The sequence below is a fragment of the Saccostrea cucullata genome, unplaced genomic scaffold, assembly GCF_032062105.1.
Source record: "Saccostrea cucullata isolate Sc308-1 unplaced genomic scaffold, CSIRO_AGI_Scuc_v1 ctg1376, whole genome shotgun sequence".
NCBI classification, from domain to species: Eukaryota; Metazoa; Mollusca; class Bivalvia; order Ostreida; family Ostreidae; genus Saccostrea; species Saccostrea cuccullata.
Genome location: NW_026921539.1, coordinates 17,501 through 39,244, shown reverse-complemented (window position 1 = coordinate 39,244; position 21,744 = coordinate 17,501). Strand labels below are relative to the sequence as shown.

General features: G+C 32.9%; 2 protein-coding genes and 2 pseudogenes across 2 annotated transcripts in view; 2 read left to right on the top strand and 2 right to left on the bottom strand.

The window, feature by feature from the left end:
- LOC134260238 (nuclear pore complex protein Nup133-like) overlaps nt 1-11,233 on the bottom strand; it is a 115,551-nt pseudogene extending 104,318 nt beyond the window's left edge.
- On the top strand, nt 3,101-5,392 carry LOC134260229 (tripartite motif-containing protein 55-like; annotated as a pseudogene).
- Nucleotides 11,234-16,967: 5,734 nt separating the features above from the next.
- LOC134260236 (uncharacterized) lies at nt 16,968-19,414 on the top strand. Its single transcript, XM_062742812.1, has 3 exons — nt 16,968-17,134; nt 17,351-18,338; nt 19,265-19,414. The coding sequence occupies exons 1-3, from the start codon at nt 16,968-16,970 to the stop codon at nt 19,412-19,414; spliced, it is 1,305 nt and encodes a 434-aa protein (XP_062598796.1).
- Nucleotides 19,415-20,277: 863 nt separating this feature from the next.
- The window catches only part of LOC134260235 (nuclear pore complex protein Nup133-like), a gene marked incomplete at its 5' end in the record, with an annotated part of 15,445 nt that continues 13,978 nt past the window's right edge, over nt 20,278-21,744 (bottom strand). The window contains 2 exons of the mRNA XM_062742811.1: nt 20,278-20,665; nt 21,235-21,320. Coding sequence (XP_062598795.1) covers nt 20,532-20,665; nt 21,235-21,320 — 220 coding nt within the window. The remainder of the gene's footprint in view (nt 20,666-21,234; nt 21,321-21,744) is intronic.

Here is a 21,744-nt window from a genome sequence, read left to right as displayed (position 1 = left end):
TGAACAGAGGGCTTATAGTTACTTGGAAATGAAACCCACACCAAAAACTGCACCAAAAATGTTAACCTGCTCCAAAAACATTAACCTGGTAGTTCCTTTGCTGAAATTGCAGCATCTGAAACTTTGTTTGGTACAATAAAACACACTAAAACCATCTTCCATGCATGTCTAATCAGTATAGGACACAGAAGTAATTAAAAAGAAAACTGCTCCAAAAAACTTAACCTTAACCTGGGACGCCGACGCCGACGCCGACACCGACGCCGAGGGTATCACATAAGCTCCCCCCAACTTCGTTGAGGTGAGCTAAAAAGCAATGAAAAGAGCAAATTCATGTCTTTTATTACAACAAATCCTCCCAACAACATTTTAATTGACACCTTAATTCTACTGCACATTGCATCATTACTGAGCTAACTTTCCGTACTTTACACATTAACTATATTGCCAGTTTACAACTTTTATTTCACTTTACATTAATCATAACACTTCAAATCAAATATGTTCATACAAAGCTCGTATCCAATGCAGACTCATCTGTTACTTTACATAATTCAGAACACTTGTTCAATATGTTCATAGAAATCATAAGTCTTGTCAAATATGTTCAAAGAAATCATAACACTTGTCCAATATGTTCATATCCAGCTTGTATCAAATACTGAAATTCAGCATTATCTTTAAGTTCCCCAAGTTCATCACAATTTAACACTGCCCTCAGTTCTGGCATAAATGTCTTCACGTCCATTCCTGAATAAAGAAAGTAATGACTTTAATTTATCAGAATATAAAAAGAACTTAGTAGTAGTTCTCCAAAGACAAAACTATTGTCTTTGTCAGTAAAAATCATTGTTTTCAGCAATTTTATAAAAACATTGCTTTCTAGAAAAAAGATTTGTTTCTTATATTCCATTCCTGAATAAACAAAGTGACGGCACCTGGTTTATAAGAATATTACACAAAGTTGTTTGGCAAATTGAAGTTGACTGCCAGATATAAAACTGTTGCCTGTTTTGTATTTCCATCTTGAGGTACTGTAGATCACTTAATTTTTGCGACACCTTATTTTCGCGAGATAGTCATTGACTCTTGATTAGCGAGACAAAATTTTCACAAATTGTGGATATTGCTCTATATAATCTTTCGGAATGCTATTATACACGAGAATTAAATTTTCGCGAGCACACTGTCAAGGATTTTTTTAGAAGTATATTTTGGATAAGTACTCATAAAGTGTAACTCAAAATCGCAAAGAAAATGGGGGGTCAGTGTGCATCCTACTGATCTACGGTACATTTAAGTTGACCTTTTTGCACTTAAATTTCATCTCTTTGGTTAATTACTTTAACCCTTATTATATTTGATCAGATGTAAGCATGGCAAAAGATATAATCTTATTTTACGTAAAATAGTTTGAATAATATTTATCATTAAACAAATCCCGCAAATTAATGCGCGTAAATTATTGTGTGACCATTTTGCACCAAAAACATATTTGGGGTATTAAAAAACATAATAGGCAATAAAAAATTTTCTTATATCAAACTTTTACGACATAAGTGCTGATCAGTCACAAGTATCGAGTAGTTTAAAATAATGAAAGAAAAAGGTGGGGTCAGTGATGTAAATTTTGAAATATTTGTCAAAATATGTGATTTTCAGGCAAAAAATGGTGTAAATTTGATCTTGACTTCTTTAATATATTTTCATTTTTTGGAAAAGTTTGTTGAGGGAAGGTGTAAAACTTAGTCTAAAAATATATATTAAGACCTATATTAAATATTTTTAGCAATATCAAAACGGAAAATATTCTCCGAGTAAAAGTATGTGAGGCTAAATTTCCATTTCATTAAATTTTATAAATGTGCGAATTTGCAGAATTTTCTGCTAAATATCCTTCCACCAAAAGAAATAGTACCTCATAAATTTTGCTTCTTTATAGATTTTTGAGCAGTTTTTTTTTCATTGAATGTAAAAAAAATTACATTGTTGAATTAAAATATGTTATAAAAATTGAATTTTAATAAGTAGTTTTGAAGTAAAAGCTTCTGCGTGAACTTTTCTAAAAAGCTGAATAGTGACTTACCTTAAAATTTAAATTATTGTTTCCTGCAATTCCACGATTTCATAATAACATTGTTTTCACAGTTATCGAGGAAAATTGTGATTTTCAAATGAAAGATTTTTATGAATTTGACATACAAAAAGTGAACATGCCTTAATACTTTTTTTTTAATTTCAAAGTTGTGCACTTAAAAAATACATGTACAACATGATACAACTAATTTTCTGCAATCATTAATTACAAGACCAACACATCTTCATAATAACCTACCTTCTTTATAAGCCAGGTCCACTGTTTTGAAGAACACAGTATTCATAATGGTGTCCATGACATCTACTGAATCATCTTATTGCCAACTGTTAATTTACAACACAAATTTTGTTTTTTAATTGTGTTTTGTTCAATAATAAAAATAATTAATACAAGAAAATTTGTCATTTATAGTAAATCTTATTATCTTAATAATGAAAACCAAAGAAGACCAGCAATTCCACTCAATGTCTCCGGAAACCAAATAAGCAAAGTGGAGCAAAGGAACTTAACAACTTCAAAAAATACATGTATCTTTTCTATAGATCTACTTAAGAACTTACCTGTCTCAGAATAGACTGGGCCCAAATGTGCATCCTTTGGGATTTCATAGTTTATTGATGGGTCAGTCTGAAAGATTTTTTTTATTTTAATAATACAGACTAAAGAAGTGTACTTATCTTTTTACATTTGAATATCTCTGTTCTTTCCAATCATGTAGTTTCAGATGTATACTAATTTATACTTATTCAAATCCTCTCAGACATCTGATACAAAGACACGGTCTATCTTGTCTTTGTATAAATTATTATCTTCTTTGTTTTATATACTCATCATTATACATTTATCTTATACGATATATTTATCTCCAAGTTTAAAAAGCACTTTTTACTAGTGTTAGGAGCTTCCTTAAAGTAACCAGGGCATAGTTTACACAAGGCAGGCTATAATTCCTACTATATATAGACCAGGAAGTTAAATAACTAGGTCAAGTGACCAGAACAATATCCACTTTATTGGCAGCCATTGCTCACTTAGACGTCAGGTAATGTTTATATTTTCATTTAACTTTTTGATTTTTTGGTTAAAAGTTACCTAGTGAACAATAAATGCATGGAGAAAACATTTGATATCTAACTATATATATATTTTTTTATGAAAAAGAACCCTAACAAGGATTTTTAAAGTGAATAAATAAAGAATGATTCATCCTGCTCAGAGATTAATGAAGTTTTTTCATGAGTCCGAATTAGCTCCCTCAATCCATAATTTATAATAAGTACAGGGAGATGTGTTAATCAAAATAATAATGATGCAAATAGTTTGCTTGATAGTAGTCCTCGAGTCAAGAAAGTTTTAAAGATGCAATGTATTTGCAATACATGTATGGGACCAAAACGGTTTAACCCATCCTAAGGTATAAACCCATGGAGTTTTGTATTTTCCAGTTGATCAACAATTCAAAATAAGAATAAAATAACATTAAAACACTGTAACAGATAATTTTTCAAACAAACACCCCTCAAAACAATTAAAAGTATGTATGTTATTCTTATCCAACTTAGCTTTATTTTTCAGAGTCAAGAGTTTAACCATGGACCCCCGTACCAGTGCCCAGGACGTGTTGCGATGTGACCTGTGTAAGACCGCTGTGGTACAGATGCACTGTGATACATGCCTTGTTAACCTGTGTAAGGCCTGTGTGGGAGAACACATCTCAACTGATGAATCCAAGGATCACAAAGTCATCAAAATTCAGGCCAGGAAATCTAACCCCCTCTACCTTGGATGTACATCTCATTCCCCAGACCAATGTACAATATACTGTAATAAATGTGACATTCCTGTTTGTACAAAGTGTCTAGTATCTGATCAACACCTGGGTCATAAGTTATCAGAAATCGTACAAATCGTGGAGGAGAAAAAAGACAAAATCACCAAGGAACTAAGTGAATTAAATGAAAAAATTTACCCAACCTACCATGACATTGCCTCTGATTTACAAAACAGAATGAGTCAGTTAGAAAAGGAATATGAAGATCTCTCAACAGCCATAACAAAAGATGGAGAGGACTGGCACAGAGAAATTGACAAACTTGTCAAGAAACTTAAAGCTGAAGTTGATGAGATGAAAAACACACAGTTACAAACTCTACAGAAACATCTGGACGAAATAAACAAGACAATGTCAGACATCAAGGATGAAATCAAATCAGTTGAAATGGCAATAGAAACACATGACTTGTCAAAACTGTTTAGAGTCGCTTCCAATGTAAATAGATACAGAAACCTTCCACAAAAACTAGCACCTACTTTATCAAAATTCATTCCAGAAAAAATTCAAGGAGAGAAACTCAGTAAAATGTTTGGAACTTTGTCATTAAGTTCTTTGACACCAGATCAACATGGTTACAGCATGACGACAACACAGAAATTACCAGGAGCTGGATCCTCTCCTTCAGTCAAACAGCTGCTCGATGAACCAGAGACTGTCATCACCATAGACACTGAGTATGGATGCCTTTATGAAGTGGCGTGTCTGAGTGATGAAGAAATCTTGACAAGAGGAAGTGGCATCATGAAACTCTACAGCATCAATCAGGGATCACTACTCAAGTCAATCACAACCAAGTCAGGGAACAGACCAATAGACATAGCAGTAACAAAAAGTGGAGATCTAGTTCATACTGATAGTAGAACTGTGAACATTGTGAAGAATAAGAAGATAGAGGAGGTGATCAGACTACAGAACTGGAGACAATGTCTGTAGTACCTCCTCTGGTGATCTCCTGGTTATCATGAACAGTGATGATACACCAACAAAAGTTGTCCGTTATTCTGGCTCAACAGAGAAACAAACCATTCAGTTTGATGATAAAGGTAAACCTCTCTTTTCAGCTGGTACTTATTACAGATACATAAATGAGAACAGGAACTTGGATATCTGTGTGTCTGATGAAGGAGCTAAAGCAGTAGTGGTTGTCAATCAGGCCGGGAAACTAAGATTCAGGTACACTGGACATACTCCTACTCCAAAGAACAAACCATTCACTCCGGGAGGAATTACCACAGACAGTCAGAGTCACATCCTTACAGCTGATATGAATAATGACTGTGTCCACATCATAGACCAGGATGGACAGTTCCTCCGTTACATAGACTGTGGACTGTTTCGACCATGGGGACTGTGTACAGATACAAATGACAATCTGTTTGTTGCTCAATTCAGAAACAAACAAGTGATGAAAATTAAATACATCTGTTGATTTGAGGGCTGTGTAAAGATCAAATTATATATATATATATATATATATATATATATATATATATATATATATATATATATATATATATATATATATATGATACATTTCAATATGATAACTTAAAAGCCACTATGAAGCAAATCAATGCTTTTTAATTGTATTTATTCATGGTCTATTCACAGCTAATAAAGAAGAACATTTGCAGTTATGTTGTTAATGATCTAATATATGCATGTAGTAATATTACAAAGTACTCTGTGATGAGATCAAATGTAAACCTGGTAGGAAATAGCCAGTGCTATACTGTTAAACTGAATTAATTACTTTATGAAATCTATTGGAAATATACAATATACAGTCGAACTTCGGTATCTCTAACCCCAATATCTTGAATGCCATGGATATGTCAAGTGATTTGGAAGTCCCAAAATTTTCTTTAAGTATTTTACATTCAATATCTCAAATTGTTTGATATCTCGAAGTTTTTTCTCGGTCTCATCAGGTTTGAGATAACAAATTTAAATGTGTATTCAATACCCTATAAAAACACAAAACCTTGTCACTGTGTGGTAGAATACACAGTAGGAGTAGTATGCATTTTCAAAAAGAAACAAGAGGCCTATGGGCCTTATTGGTCACCTGAGCATCATGCAAGATTTTTCCATTGATTGAATGTGATACATGTTTAAACTAGATGCCATGACATTCATAATTTTGAAAGAGGCACCATTGCTAATCATAACTATACACTAAGCATGTTTAGTTTGGTTACTTAATATTTATAGACAGAGTAAGGGGAACAAAAAATTGCATTTCAACTAATCAGTTATATTGAGCAATAATTAGTTGTGTCCTCACCTTTACAGAAATTACTGACTCTGTGTCAACTCGTTTAACGATTTTGGAAAAGGCACTTTGCTTAACAAAAATGTTTGATTAATATCAAGGAGCAGATTTAAAACAATTAAATTCATTTCAGTATATAAGTAGAGTTGCACCCCCTCTATGGCACCCCTGACCCAGCAGCCTTGAAATTAACAATTCTAGAAGACTGGCCCTTGCTCATGATAGCTATATAGGTGGCGGTTTATAGAGAATTGACTGTATAATCAATAGAGTCTCACCCTTAAACCATAGCCCCTACCACTGGGGCCATAAATTTCACAGATTGAGAAGAGGCTTTCTTGCTTATCATAAATATGTACTTATTACATGTAGTTAGTTTGTTTTTAGGATCAACAAAAAATTGTCAACAGCGGGAATGTAAAAAGAAGAGAAAAAATTCATTTTATCTATTTTTTTTGTCCAATGTTATACAGAATCGGTTCAGGACATCCGCAAAACAAATTTAAAAAGGGCCTTGTTAAAACACTTTAAGTACTCTCAGTTTTCAGAATAAATTGATAGGTTTTCTCACCTAATCCAAAGTGTACAGTCAAGTCGACATCCATATTGACACCCGCACCAAGAAATACAACACCCTGTCTGAAAAAAAATAGGAAAATAATCAGAGTTTTTTTATGCTATGGACTTGAAACAAAATTTTTACAGCTTGGCTAGAGCTAAATACTCATGGATTCATGATCACATTTTTGAGCTTGTTTCATAGGAATTATTTTTAGTCCAAGGGGCATAAAATTCTTGGCCGAATTAATCGATATAACCTGGTTTGGGTTAGTTTAGCTTTATAATCCGCAAAGGATTATAAAAAAAGAGTCGAGAATACCATGAAATGGAAATAACCCATTATGCAAATTATTCCAGGTTTCAAGCTATTATTGATGCCCTGGCATACTCTTCTTAATAGACTGTGATTCCTAAAATAACAAGAATAAGACAGGAAAACCCCTGACTTACTGAGTGGGCTGCATGTCTAATAACCAGGTCTTTAGTTGAGTCAGCTGACGTGAGTCCTGGTTCTACATAACAAAAAACAAATGGAATTTAACCTTTTGCATATTAGTTTTTTTTCCTTTTGCAGAAAATGATTGTCTATTGAATTGTTTTTACAGAAATGAAACTGGCTTAATGGAATTGCTGTATGTATATTTTTCTATCTATTTTTAATACTTTAAAGTTGAAACAAGCTTTCCTTTCTTAGCTACATAAAATATGGAGAAAACAAACAGTAATCAAGTACATTACCGACCAGACCCAACCTGACACAAAGCAATCCCACAGCGGTCCCAAAGCAGTCCCACAGCAGTCCTAGAGAGCAGTCCCAGCAGTCCAAGTGGGCGGGGCTTATTAATTTAATGGGCGGAGCTAACTCAGAAATGAAATTTGCAATAAACAATGGAACTATAATAAGCAGCAGAAATTGATTCTGGGTAGTATGCCAGGATTGTTACATGTATGTAAGCCTTTCAACTAATATTTCAAGTTGCACATAAGGTAAAAACATTTCGGAGATTGATTTACAGGTACATGAAATTATCAAAAAAGATATTAACTGATGTCTACCTTTAATTAAATCATTAAAACGTTTCATAATATGTAGTTGACTAGTTCGATGTTGTGTTTTAAGGACAAGTAACTCAGGTGTGAAAAAGGACCAACAAAGTGTCGATTTATGAGTAATCGTTTATAGGAATGACATATAGGCTGCTTCAGCATTGGTATTGTTATGTGCACAAAAGGGTAACCGGCTCCTTATATTGTTTTGTACACAAAAGTGTTGACCAAAAGAAGGAGAATGTCTTCACTCTATACCTGAAATAACAGGATCACATGAATGGAGAACAGACTATATTCAACATTTTTAACTCTCTTTGACGATTGTTATAAAGAAGAAAATATAATGTCATGTTTTTTTGTTCGCGCTTTTGCGCTTCTTGTATAAACATACATATTTTTACAAGTAAATGCAACAATTAATTATCTTATTTGTGTTACTATGCACGAAGAAGAACGACCGAGTATGAAAATCAAATTAGGTTAGAACTAACAAGGAGGGCAGATTTCACTTTTTATTTTAATTAAAAATTTTACTTATATGTACTTAAACGATGTCCGCAACTATATAGTAAATTAGTCTAACATTAGTGTTCAAGTTTAAAACGAATGGACTCTACTGACAGCATAATGCTAAAAACTGAAATGTGTATTAACTGTTTGATACCTCAGACCTGCTCTAAAAAAGTTTCAGCAACGAGTTATCATTCATAACAGCGAACCCTAAGGCCTAATGTATGCGAAGGTCATTTATAAACAGTACGTGGATAGACACAAATTGATTCATTATTCATTAAAGGAAAAAGGCTTTCACATGTACGTGTATGAATTTAACTGAACATGAACATGCTCTGCTCTTATTTTGTTTATTTGTTTAATGGACGTTGAAATTGAATACTGTTCGTTATTTCCATATCCTTCATTTAATCACAATTATCGGGTATATTAAATTATTAATTTAATTTCATTATTTCCTGTAATTTATACTGTTTCTCATTTATTTTTAATGCAGAAAATTACCATGAATTATTTTCCTCCAGTAAGAATTAGCTTTAAATTATATATGGAATTAAATTTAATTTAAAAAAAAGAATTAGCTATTTAAATAGATATCATCAATATATGGCCAATTTCCATACTATAGATATTCAAAAGGAATTTGGCTTTTAGAAAATTTTTTGTTAATTTTGCCAAGTATTATTTTTCAGTCATGATTATTTTTACTGACATATCAATTTAATTATTGTTAATTTCTCTATCTCTATAATACTCAGTTTTGAGGGTTTTATTTGTAAATGTTAGTATGCACATCTGTAAATCACCAGAATGAAACCATCAGATTATGTTCAAAATTAACTAATGCTGAAACAGGTCGAGGAAACTACCTTATATGGATATTGTTGCGATTGCGCACAGAGGTGCCCACAGCAAACAATTGTCCAATCCAGTGAATGAGCCGAAAAGCATGATGGTCTACTACATGTTTATTTTTACTACAAACACGTGGCTCGGGGAATTTTAGGACGCAATTTCAAACGACTGCAGGAAAGTCAGCTTACAATTTATTTTGAAATTTGTCATGAAAAATACGAATATTGGGTACTTATTAAGATTCCCCATGCTCACATTAACAAACAAAGTAAGTTTTCCTTGTTGAATAATACTTTGAAATACCGCTCACAAAGTCTTCACTAGTAAATAAGACTCAAGCTTTTAACTTGATATTCGTTAATTTGCCATGTTACTGGTTAAATTTATGTAGTTGTTGCTCAGTTATTTGTTACCAGAAATTAAAACTTGCATTTTATAAACTAAAAAAAGATTCTTAAGTTGCATTTTTAAAAAAATTATTTACCTGTTATATAAACCCTCATGCACATTGATCATAGAACATGAGAAGCATATATTTTGAAGTTCTGTACGTTATAAACATTGACAATACGTGAGCACACCTCAGAGTTGATTGTTTTGGACCAAGGAATAGTCACGTGAAATTGACTTTTCACCAACAGTACAGCTATACAGCACGGGGAAAGCTGTCAACAAACGGACTTGTACAACGGAGTGGAGAAACCCCTAATTTTTATCATTGTAAATCATTTGTATATAAATGTGAGCATGGAATCAGTAGATAATAATGCTCATATTGTATTAAGCGTGTAAAATGCTTGGAAAAATGCATCACGTTTTTCCGAGAGCGATTTTAAAAAATTAGTCTTATAGAAACACGCGTGTAGTATTTTTGTAGTAGACAATAATGCAACTCATTGAGCTGATTGGTCGATTTGTCAGTCACGTTGGTTCCACACTTAACATGTAAATTTATTCCGACGTCACAGAAAATAGTTTCCTCGACCTGTGAAAGAAATTCATACACATTTCATTCATCAATTTAAATTCTGCATTATATACCGGTAGATGGAAATTAGCGTCATTGTTGACCAGCATGTTCAATGATGTGAAAAGCTGATACGTATACCAAAATAACAAATAAACTGCGGGTGTTGATACCATGTAATTAACAGTGCATATAATTTTACATTAACTAATAAAATAGACCTACATGTAGATTTTTTTCTCATGAATCTGTAGTGTATTTTAGGGATAAAAATCTACTTCTAACTTCCTTATTTACTAACTTAATTTATTAAAAAAAATATTCTAACTACATTTGTGTTAAAGTACAGTCTCTGAAAATATTAATTAACTATAATATTCTCTACTTATCAAAAATTGTAAGAAATCCTTGCTATTTTAATAGTTTAAACTCCTCTCTGCTGTACGTAAACAAAACAACTGGGAGCCTGCAAATTCAGAATGCACAAGCTCCCACACACCTCCCACTCACAACGGCCTGCAGTGGCTAAAACAAAAAACAGTCCGTCAATAAAAATAGGGAGCTTAAATTTTCAATGATAGATTAGTAGTAATTTAATCAAAACATACTTATTATTAGAATGCTTAGAGGTCATTTATGTTGTTCTCTCGAACTTAAAGCATGACTTATGTACGTAATCAAATCATCTAAATGGAGTTCTCTGTTCACATGGTAGTTTAAGTCAGCCTTATTCCAATCTGGGAGCAAATCAAATAATATATCAGAACAGACTTACTGCCCCTGAGGGTTGTAAGGTGGAGGCCCCGAATATAAAGGACGACATTCGTCTCCTGATTTCTGAAAAATTCCTTGTGACCCCTTCAGAGTGTGGCAAGTCAACGTGTTCTACAAGACAAAGGTGTTAGCATGATTATTTATTATCCCTAGATCTTGTTCAATATAACTTAGGCCAAAGAAACATCAAAAGCATACCAGTGCATTTAGAAACAATAATTTAATATGATGCTACAAACATTAACGAATGGTCACAAGATGAATCTGAAAATGACTTGATTACATACCATTAATGGTGTGAATCATCATGACTTATCTGTACTAGAAGATAAATTCAACTTTCCTTCCCTGACTCCAGAGAAAGGGTATGTAATTCATAAAGGCTTACTTGGACGAGTTTAATAACTTTGATAAGATGTTAAACTTCACTTTCATACCTTCCTGGCACAAAGAGACAGAAGAACAAGAGAACTTGTGGTAATAGCCAGCAGACATCCAAACTGCTTAAAATTTTGATGTATGTTTTATAAATTACAACTGCACTCTTCATGGCTATAACAAAAGGTAAGTGTTAACTTTATAACATTACTTTTATAAATGAAAAGTTTTTACATCTAAAGCATAATAATATTTATGCAATAAATTCCCCAAAAATATTAACCTCAAAGTTAACGACCCTGGCACACTCGTCACCTCTGAGCTCAGCGCTGATTTCTGTGGACACGCCTTGTACGCGATGCTCGGCCAGTACCTGACGACGCCCTCTGGTGACACAGGGATGCAGGACACAGACTGTTTGTCCATGTGGCTGGGAATGACAGACTCACTCTAACCAGATGAGCTTTGTTCATTGTATCAATTTATCCATCAGCTTTTACTTCAACTTATAAACCAGCTTCTTAAACCAAATGAAATATGAAGGTAACAATCAACATGAAGGTAAACATTGAAGTCTTTCTAATTAGAGGTTATATTATGAGCAATTTAGAAATTGGAATATGTAAGCAAGAAAAAGAAGTTTTTCTTTCCAAGTAATGAACAAAAGAATTCAGATCACTTATAATTTATACACTGTAGTGTACCATAACCTTACCAAAATTTATTTGGAAAGAAACTCTTTAATCATCCTCTCTATATCAATGTGATAGGACAGCTGTAAAAAGAAATGAAAAATGTAACAATACATTAACATGTTTAATATAATCTGTAATCCAAACATTATACTTACTGCATTTTATTATGAATTTGAATTCATTTGTAAATCAACAAACAAAATCCATTCGATCCTTGATGTTATAAATTATATTAGTTTGAATGAGTTAAAATATAGGATACACCTCACCAAATTAGCTGATTCTTTTCACAGTAAGTAAGATTCTGGACTATCCTCCATCCATTGCGTTACACATGTAATTTTCCGTTTTCCTGGATGCTGATTAGTTGAAAATTAATTTCATAACATGTACATGGTATTAGGCAGAAGACTCCACAAACTGCCTTGCAATCAAATAGCAGAGGGTGAAGATAGTAACATCTTTTATCTACATCATCTATCTGCATGCTTTATATGAAAATTGTCCATTAAAAAGAGACTTGATTCAATTTACATTTACCCCATTCAGTAAAACTTGTCAAGAAACATATTAATTCCAAGCTATATATAGAGAAAGCAACAATCTCTTCAAAGGTTAAGTTCAAAATTAACAATTTTCGCAGGTTTTTATACATCATAAATAATTATCAAATTTAAACAAGGTTTCTCAAGGATTCTCCTTTTATATGTTTTAACCGATATAAAATTACACTAATGGTTTGAACTCCATGTTTGGAGAAACTCATATACATGAACCCTTTGTGAAGAAATAACCGTCAAATTTTGGACCTGATTAAGACACCTGCTATAGAGTATGAAAGAAGAAAAAGCAGGAAAAAGATTAAATTCGTGTCTTTTATTACAACAAATCCTTTCAACAAAATTCCAATTGAAATCCTTAATTCTACTGCACACATTTTATTATTGCTGAGCTACCTTTCCATACTTTGCAAATTAAACTATATTGCCGCCTGTACACTTCTATTTCACTTAACATGGATCATCACACTTCATATTCAATAAGTTTATAAAAACTCGTATCCAATGCAGATCGACTCATCTGTGACTTAACATAAATCATAACAATTGTCCAATATGGTCATATAAATCATAACACTTGTCTAATATGTTCATATCCAGCTTGTATCAAATACTGAAACCCAGCATTGTCTTTGAGTTCTCCAAGTTCATCACAATTAAACACTGCCCTCAGTTCTGGCATAAATGTCTTCACGTCCATTCCTGAATAAAGAAAGTAATGACTTTAATTTATCAGATTAAAAAAAAGAACTTAATAGAAGTTCACCCGAGACAAAACTATTGTCTTTGTCGGTAAAAATAATTGTTTTCGGCAATTTTATAATAACATTGCTTTCTAAAAAAAAGATTATTTATTATATTCAACAGGTCAAGAAACTGCTTACAGAAAGATTGTTTTTTCACCGAAAATTCAAATACAAAAACATTAAAATTCCAATGATGCACACAAAGAAAAACCCCTGTGAAAAAGCTTTTAAAATTACATGTTTTAAAATAACTTATTACAAGACCATCTTTTTATCTTTATAATAATATTTATGCAATGAAAATTTGTCCTGTAAAATAAATCTTAAATGTCATATTGAAAGCCTCAAATGACATGAAATTCCATTCAATTTCTCCATGTACTGCATCCTCAGACTTTCATTGTTTATTGATGGGTCAGTCTGCAAGAGAAATAAATCCTGAAAACTCCCCCAACTTTTAAACAGTTATCACAGAGAAAAAAAAATTAAAAATGGAAATATAAATCTATCATCCTTTCATTATTTATTATCATTGTTTATAATAAGCACACTGTTGTTTATTGAAGAGGTGGGGAAAACATTTCCTTTTTTCATAAGAGAACAGGTTTTAATGAGTAATAAGATATCAATTAAATGATTTATTATCAACAAAACCCTACCTTTTTCTTTGCCAGGGAGCCCTGCTCCATTTTGCCCAACTCTAAAAGAGTGGTGTGTGCCTGAAAATAAAAGAAAACACTAGATCAAACTTTCCATAAACACACAATGACACACTGATGCACTGTTAGGGCAAAACATTGCTAAGATTTAACCCCTAAGTCATATATGGTAAAAACAAATATTGGAAACTCCGTAAAATCTGCTGAAAAACCAACCTATCTAAAGATCTGGCAAACGTTACAATTTGTTTATGTTTTTAAGCAGGTCAAATTCCAGGATTAATTTAATGGATTCAGATGGGTTTCTTTGAGTTCAAAGGTAATTGGATGTCCAGATATGATTTACCTTAGAGAAGTTGTTGGTTTGTATATTTTTGTATATTGTGAAGCCAGCCAAGAGATTTAATGTAGAGGTGTGGTTTACCTTATAGAAGTTGTTGTCAGCTAAGATATTTAATGTAGAGGTATGATTAACCTTAGAGAAATTGTTGGTCTGTATATTACAGAGCCAGCTAAGAGGTTTAATGTAGAAGTTTGATTTGCATTAGAGAAGTTGTTGATCTATATTTTATGGAGCTAGCTAAGAGATTTAATGTAGAGGTAAGATTTACCTTAGAGAAGTTGTTGGTCTGTATATTATGAAGCCGGCTAAGATATTTAATGTGGATGTAGATTTACCTTAGAGAATTTTTGGTCTGTATATTATGGAGCCAGGTAAGAGATTTAAAATAGAGATATGATTTACCATAGAGAAGTTGTTGATCTATATTTTATGGTGCCAGATAAAAGATTTAAATTAATGTAGAGGTATGATTTACATTAGAGAAGTTGTTTGTCTGTATATTATGAAGCCAGCTAAGATATTTAATGTAGAGGTATGATTTACCTTAGAGAAGTTGTTGGTCTGTATATTATGGAGCCAGATAAGAGATTTAATGTAGAGGTATGATTTACATTGGAGAAGTTGTTGGTCTGTATATTATGGAGCCAGCTAAGAGATTTAATGTAGAGATATGATTTACCATAGAGAAGTTGTTGGTCTGTATATTATGGAGCCAGATAAGAGATTTAATGTAGAGGTATGATTTACATTAGAGAAGTTGTTGGTCTGTATATTATGGAGCCAGATAAGAGATTTAATGTAGAGATATGATTTACATTAGAGAAGTTGTTGGTCTGTATATTATGAAGCCAGCTAAGAAATTTAATGTAGAGGTATGATTTACCTTAGAGAAGTTGTTGGTCTGTATATTATGGAGCCAGCTAAGAAATTTAATGTAGAGGTATGATTTACCTTAGAGAAGTTGTTTGTCTGTATATTATGGAGCCAGCTTAGAAATTTGATGTAGAGGTAAGTTGTACATTAGAGAAGTTGTTGGTCTGTATATTGTGGAGCCAGCTACGAGATTAAATGTAGAGGTATGATGTACCTTAGAGAAGTTGTTGGTCTGTATATAGTGGAGCCAGCTAAGAGATTTAATGTAGAAGAATGATTTACCTTAGAGAAGTTGTTGGTCTGTATATCATACAGCCAGCGAAAAAATTTACTGTCCTCCTTTATGCAGAAATCTTCAAAGTCCTATCTGTTGAGAAATTTACTAAATATACATTTCAAATGTTTGATTTTCATATACATGTACTCAACACTACATTCATTTTTTAAGAATAGATAAGAAAGATTTTGAGTGATTAAAGTGACTTCTTAGTAATGCTGTTCTCCAATTATTGATCTTCCATTGAGCAGTTTTGAATTCTGTTACCTTTAATATTTAACCATGCTGTGAAAGTTTCGTAATATTTATAGTGTGCTTTAACATGTTTAAATATCAAAATGTTTGCAGTTAGCTGTAGTAAGAAAAATTACAATGGCAGAACTGAGAGCTTATATTTAAATTTCTACTGCACACAGACCAGGAAATCAATATTAAAAACAGTTAGGTAACACAGAGAAACAGGTCATGTGGTAAGAACTCATAACAAAACCTACATTATTGGCAACCATTACAGTCTTAGACGTCAGGTAATGTTTACACATTAAATTTTACATTTTGATTATTTTTTATAACAGTAAATGCACTACATTTACCATTGACTTTTAGCTGTCAGAAATTGGAGCGAGAAATTAAGCGATACCTAGGATTACATGTAAGATCAATGAATAAAGAATGACTGATTCTACTCAGAGTTTAATGTGGTTGTTTATAAGACCATGTCTTATGAGTTATGATGAGTCAAATTTTCAATCTCCTGTAAAATGTAAAATATTACTTATTGAATCAATCTTAAACTTTACAGATATCATTAGGATGTTTCACGATACGGGGGTCTGAATTAATACAAACATAATTTAACACGTCTACAACCATTCAAGTTTTATATCACATTGTTTTAAAATTCATTTACAATTCTGATATTTTACTTGATATATTGACCCAAATTACAATAAATTGAATAAGTTTGGAATTAGGCACAGATGTGTATGTCCAAGGCATGATTACTTTCAGTAGCAAAAATTTTAAATTTTACTATTGGTGATTGAAAAAAAACAACAATCATTGTTTGAAATCCAGCAAAATTTTCCTCCTACATATCTCATATCGATGAAAGATTAATTCATTTCTTAATATTATACGTACTTTATCTCTACCTTAAAGCCTTATTAACTCTTTACTTCAGAGTCAAAAGTTTAACCATGGACCCCCGTACCAGTGCCCAGGACGTGATGCGATGTGACCTGTGCGAGATTGCTGTGGTACAGATGCACTGTGATACATGTCTTGTCAACCTGTGTAAAACCTGCTGTGGGAGAACACATAATATCTGATGAATCCAAGAAACATGAAATTGTTAAATTTCAGTCCAAGAAATCAACCCCCCGATACCCTGAATGTAAATCTCACAATAAACAAAAAAGTACAATGTTCTGTAAAAAATGTGATATTCCTGTTTGTACAAAATGCCTTGCATCTGATCAACATCTGGGTCATAAACTATAAGAAATAATGCAGGCTTTAGATGAGAAAAAAGACAAAATCACGAAACAACAAACTGAATTAAAGGAAACAATTTATCCAACCTACGAGGACATTGCCTTTGATGTACAAAACAGAATGAGTCAGTTGGAAACGGAATATGGAGATCTCTCAACAGCCATAACAAAACAGGGAGAGTACTCGCATAGAGAAATTGACAAACTTGTCCAGAAACTTAAAGCTGAAGTTGATGAGATGAAAAACACACAGTTAAAAACTCTACAGAAACATCTGGATGAAATAAACATGACAATGTCTGACATCAAAGATGAAATCAACCTAGTTGAAATGGATATAGAAACATATGACTTGTCAAAACTATTTGATTTCACATCAAATGTAAATATATACAGAATTCTTCCACAAAAATTTGCACCATCTTTACCCAAATTTACTCCAGGAAAAATTCAAGGAGAAAAACTTGGTAAACTGTTCGGAACCTTATCATCAAGTTCTTTTACTTCAGATAAACATGGCTACAGCTTGAAGACAAAACAGAAATCACCAGAAGCTGGATCCTCTCCGCCAGTCAAACAGCTGCTTGATAAACCGGAGATTGTCACCACCATAGATACTGAGTATAAACAAATTTATAGTATGGCCTGTGTGAGTGATAAAGAAATCTGGACAAAGGGATATGATAGCATCATGAAACTCTACAGCATCAACCAGGGATCACTACTCAAGTCAATCAGAACCAGGTCAGGGAACATCTCAACTGACATTGCAGTGACAAAAAGTGGAGATCTAGTGTATATTGACGGAAGGGACAGAACTGTGGACGTTGCAAAGAATGAGAAGAAAGAGGAAGTGATCAAAATACAGAAGCACTGGGATCCAATTCGTGTCTGTAGTACCTCCTCCGGTGACCTGCTGATTATCATGTATAGAGATGATGAAACAAAAACAGAAACAAAAGTTGTCCGTTACTCTGGCTCCACAGAAAAACAAACCATTCAGTTTGATGATAAAGGTAATCCTCTCTATTCATTTAGTTATGATTATTATGGATACATATACATGACTGAGAACAGGAACTTGGATATCTGTGTGTCTGACTGTCTAGCTAGTGCAGTAGTGGTGGTCAATCAGGCCGGGAAACTGAGATTCAGGTACACTGGACATACTCCTGCTCCAAACAACAGCCAATTCACTCCACTAGGAATCACCACAGACAGTCAGGGTCACATCCTAACAGCTGATAATTACAATAACTGCGTGCACATCATAGACCAGGATGGACAGTTCCTTAATTACATACAGTGTGAATTATGTGGACCCTGGGTACTGTGTACAGATACAAATGACAATCTGTTTGTTGCTCAAAATAGCACAAGTCATGTAAAAAAAATTAAATACCTGAATTGATTGATTGTATATTGTTTAACGTCCCTCTTGAGAATTTTTCACTCATATGGAGACTTCACCGATGCCGGTGAAGGGCTTCAAATTTTGACCTATACTCGGCACTCAGGGCCATTGAGCAGTGAGGGTTCTTTATCGTGCCAACGCCTACCGTGACACGGGACATACGTTTTTAAGGTCATATCCGAAAGACCCGTGACTTTCACTTCCAGTGCCGAGCGCATGGCGAAGGAACATTCACTACCTTTGTTTACGTGTTAGGTATGACGCAGCGCCGCGATCGAGAATCGAACCCGGCCCTTCCGATCACGAAGCGACCGCTCTACCACTAGGCTACTGTGACCGGTAATACCTGAATTGAATCTATGGTAGTGTAGTGAGCAAATAAAATCCACACAAAATATAAACCATAATAATGAATTAAGCAAAATTTAGTAGAATATTAGCACTCATAACAATAAGGCGCAGAAAATTTTCAAAGAATTTGTGCATTTTCACTATAAGATCAATAAAGCCCCGCCCTTAAACCAAAACCCCTGACCCTGGGGCCATGAAATTTTCAATTTTGAAAGAGGCAGCATTATCCAACATAACTATGTACTTGGTTAGCTTATTTAATGCCCAGGAACAGAGGAGACTTAAAAAAAATAATGATTTTTACCTTTTAATCTATGTAGTCCAGTCAAATTAAAGTAATGGAACCCCTAACCCTGGGGCCATGATTTTCACAATTTTGGTAAAAGACTCAATACTGATTACAATCATGCAAACAGTTTGGCTGCTTGATGTCTAGGAGCAAAGAAGGAGAATTTTAAACATTGCTTTAATTTTACCCCTCAGGCCCCCCCCGGGGGGGGGCAGGAACTATGAAATTTACAAATCTTGTTCCGCTTTACCCATAGATACTTTGTGCCGAAATTAGTTTAAATTTGTTGTGCAGTTCTCTATGCAGAGAAGAGGCTAAGATATTTAAAAGGTTACGACTGATTGAGAATGGAAGACAACAGTTAGCAATAGGTCACTTGAGTGACTCAGGTGACCTTAAATCATAGAAATCCTTTCTAATTAGAGGTTATACTGTAAGTAATTTTGATAGTTGGATTATGTTAGCAAGAAAAAACTTTCTCTGTCCATGTAATGAACAAAATAGTTCAGATATCTTATAATATACTTATAATGTATATGCATGAATATAATATATTTGCATGAAACACTCAAAATAAAGAAAAGAAGATTATGACGTACATGTAGTGCATTGTGACATCATAATAGGCATGTACAAACATGATTGGAAAAGGTGAGGAAACATTGGAAATAATATTGTCGTTTCTATTCAACAGTAAGCATAATAAATACAACCTCCGGCTTGTGCATCATGTGTCAAACCCTGACTACTATTAAGGCAAAGTACATATCAAACACAACACTTTTATGTAAATCCAAACTTTTTACATGTATCTATTATGTCAAGAATTTATATTCATTTGTAAATCAACAAACAGAATATTCATTCCTTAATGTTTCTGATAAAGTCCACATGAAAAAAGAACACTAAAGTGGAGCTTTAATTTACATTTTCCTCATTCGGATAAAACTTGTCAGCATACATTAAAACATCTATATGCTAGCTATACAGACAGCAGCATCAATTTCTTCAAAGATGAAGCCCTAAATTAACTATTTTCGCAGGATTTCACACTAAGTACAAATAAACATCAAATTTAAAAAAGATTCCTAAAGCATTTTCCTTTTATATCTTTAAATAAAATTACACTAATGGTTTGAACTCCATGTTTGGAAAAAATACTTGTATGCACATGTACATGAAAACTTTAATCAATGAAAAAAATTAAAGTCAAATTTTTCATCTGCTCAAGAAACCTTCTATACAGTATAAAAAAAGCAGCAAAAGGAGTAAATTTTTGGCTTTTATTGCAACATTCCTTATCAATATTCCAATCTTCACCTTAATTCTACTGCGAATGGCATTATTACTGTGCTACCTTTTCATATTTTGCACATTTACTACATTGCCTGTCCTCCTCTATTTCACTTAATTATATCAGAATTGAAATTTTGGTTAACAACTATTCATAAATCCTAACACTTATCCAATATGTTCATACATGCAAAGCTTTGTATCTAAAACAGTCTGTCTCTCAATATAATTCATAAAACTTGTCCAATATGCTCATATCCAGCCTGTATCAAATACTGAAATCCAGCATTATCTTTAAGTTCTCCAAGTTCATCACAATGTAACACTGCCCTCAATTCTGGCATAAATGTCTTCACGTCCATTCCTAAATAAAGAAAAAAAGACTTTTATTTATCAGAATATAAAAAAAACTTAGTAGTAGTTCGCCCAAGACAAAACTATTGTCTTTGTCAGTAAAAATCATTGTTTTCAGCAATTTTATAATAACATTGCTTTCTAGAAAAAAATATTTGTTTCTTATATTCAACAGGTAAAGAAACTGTTTTCAGAAAGATTGTTTTTTCACCGAAAATTCAAATACAAAAACATTAAAATTCCAATGATGCACACACAAAAAAATCCTTATGAAAAAGCTATTAAAATTACATGTTTTAACATACCTTATAACAAGATCAACATATCTTCACAATAACCTACCTTCTTTGTAAGCCAGGTCCACTGTTACATGTATTAACATACCTTATTACAAGATCAACACATCTTCACAATAACCTACCTTCTTTATAAGCCAGGTCCACTTTTACATGTATTAACATACCTTATAACAAGATCAACACATCTTCATAATAACCTACCTTCTTTGTAAGCCAGGTCCACTGTTACATGTATTAACATACCTTATTACAAGATCAACACATCTTCACAATAACCTACCTTCTTTGTAAGCCAAGTCCACTGTTTTAAAGAACACAGTATTCATGATGGTCTCCATAACATCCACTGAATCATCTTGTTGCCAGCTGTTAATTTAAAACACAACTTTTGATCTTTAATTGTATTTTGTTAAAGTATACAAATAATTTATGCAATGAAAATTTTTCCTTTAAAATAAATCTTTATTGTCATATTGTATATATCAGATGACATGAAATTCCATTCAATTTCTCCATGTAATTGAGGCAAATGGAGCAAAAAACTTAAATACCTTCGCAGCACTGTTAAGGCCTACTATGAGAAATCAAGGGAAAATATATGTGCTAAAAGGGGGATTTTATTTAAAATTGAATTTATATCAATTAAGCTGTTTTATTATCACAGAAATTAAATACCTATGGAAATAGCATAGCATAACCCACTGTGTACTGTATGAAGTTTAGTCCCATCGATGGGCAGTCACGTGATGAATGCATAGTACGTATACTGAATGTAGGTCAAAAACATATT

Bases quoted from the DNA above. Each gene is read 5' to 3' on its own strand.
- LOC134260236 (XM_062742812.1), top strand. From the start codon at position 16,968: ATGCAGGCTTTAGATGAGAAAAAAGACAAAATCACGAAACAACAAACT. The intron at 17,135-17,350 runs GTACTCGCATAG...AAATATATACAG, and splicing joins GCCATAACAAAACAGGGAGA to AATTCTTCCACAAAAATTTG. The intron at 18,339-19,264 runs GTAAAAAAAATT...CTTTACCCATAG, and splicing joins CTCAAAATAGCACAAGTCAT to ATACTTTGTGCCGAAATTAG.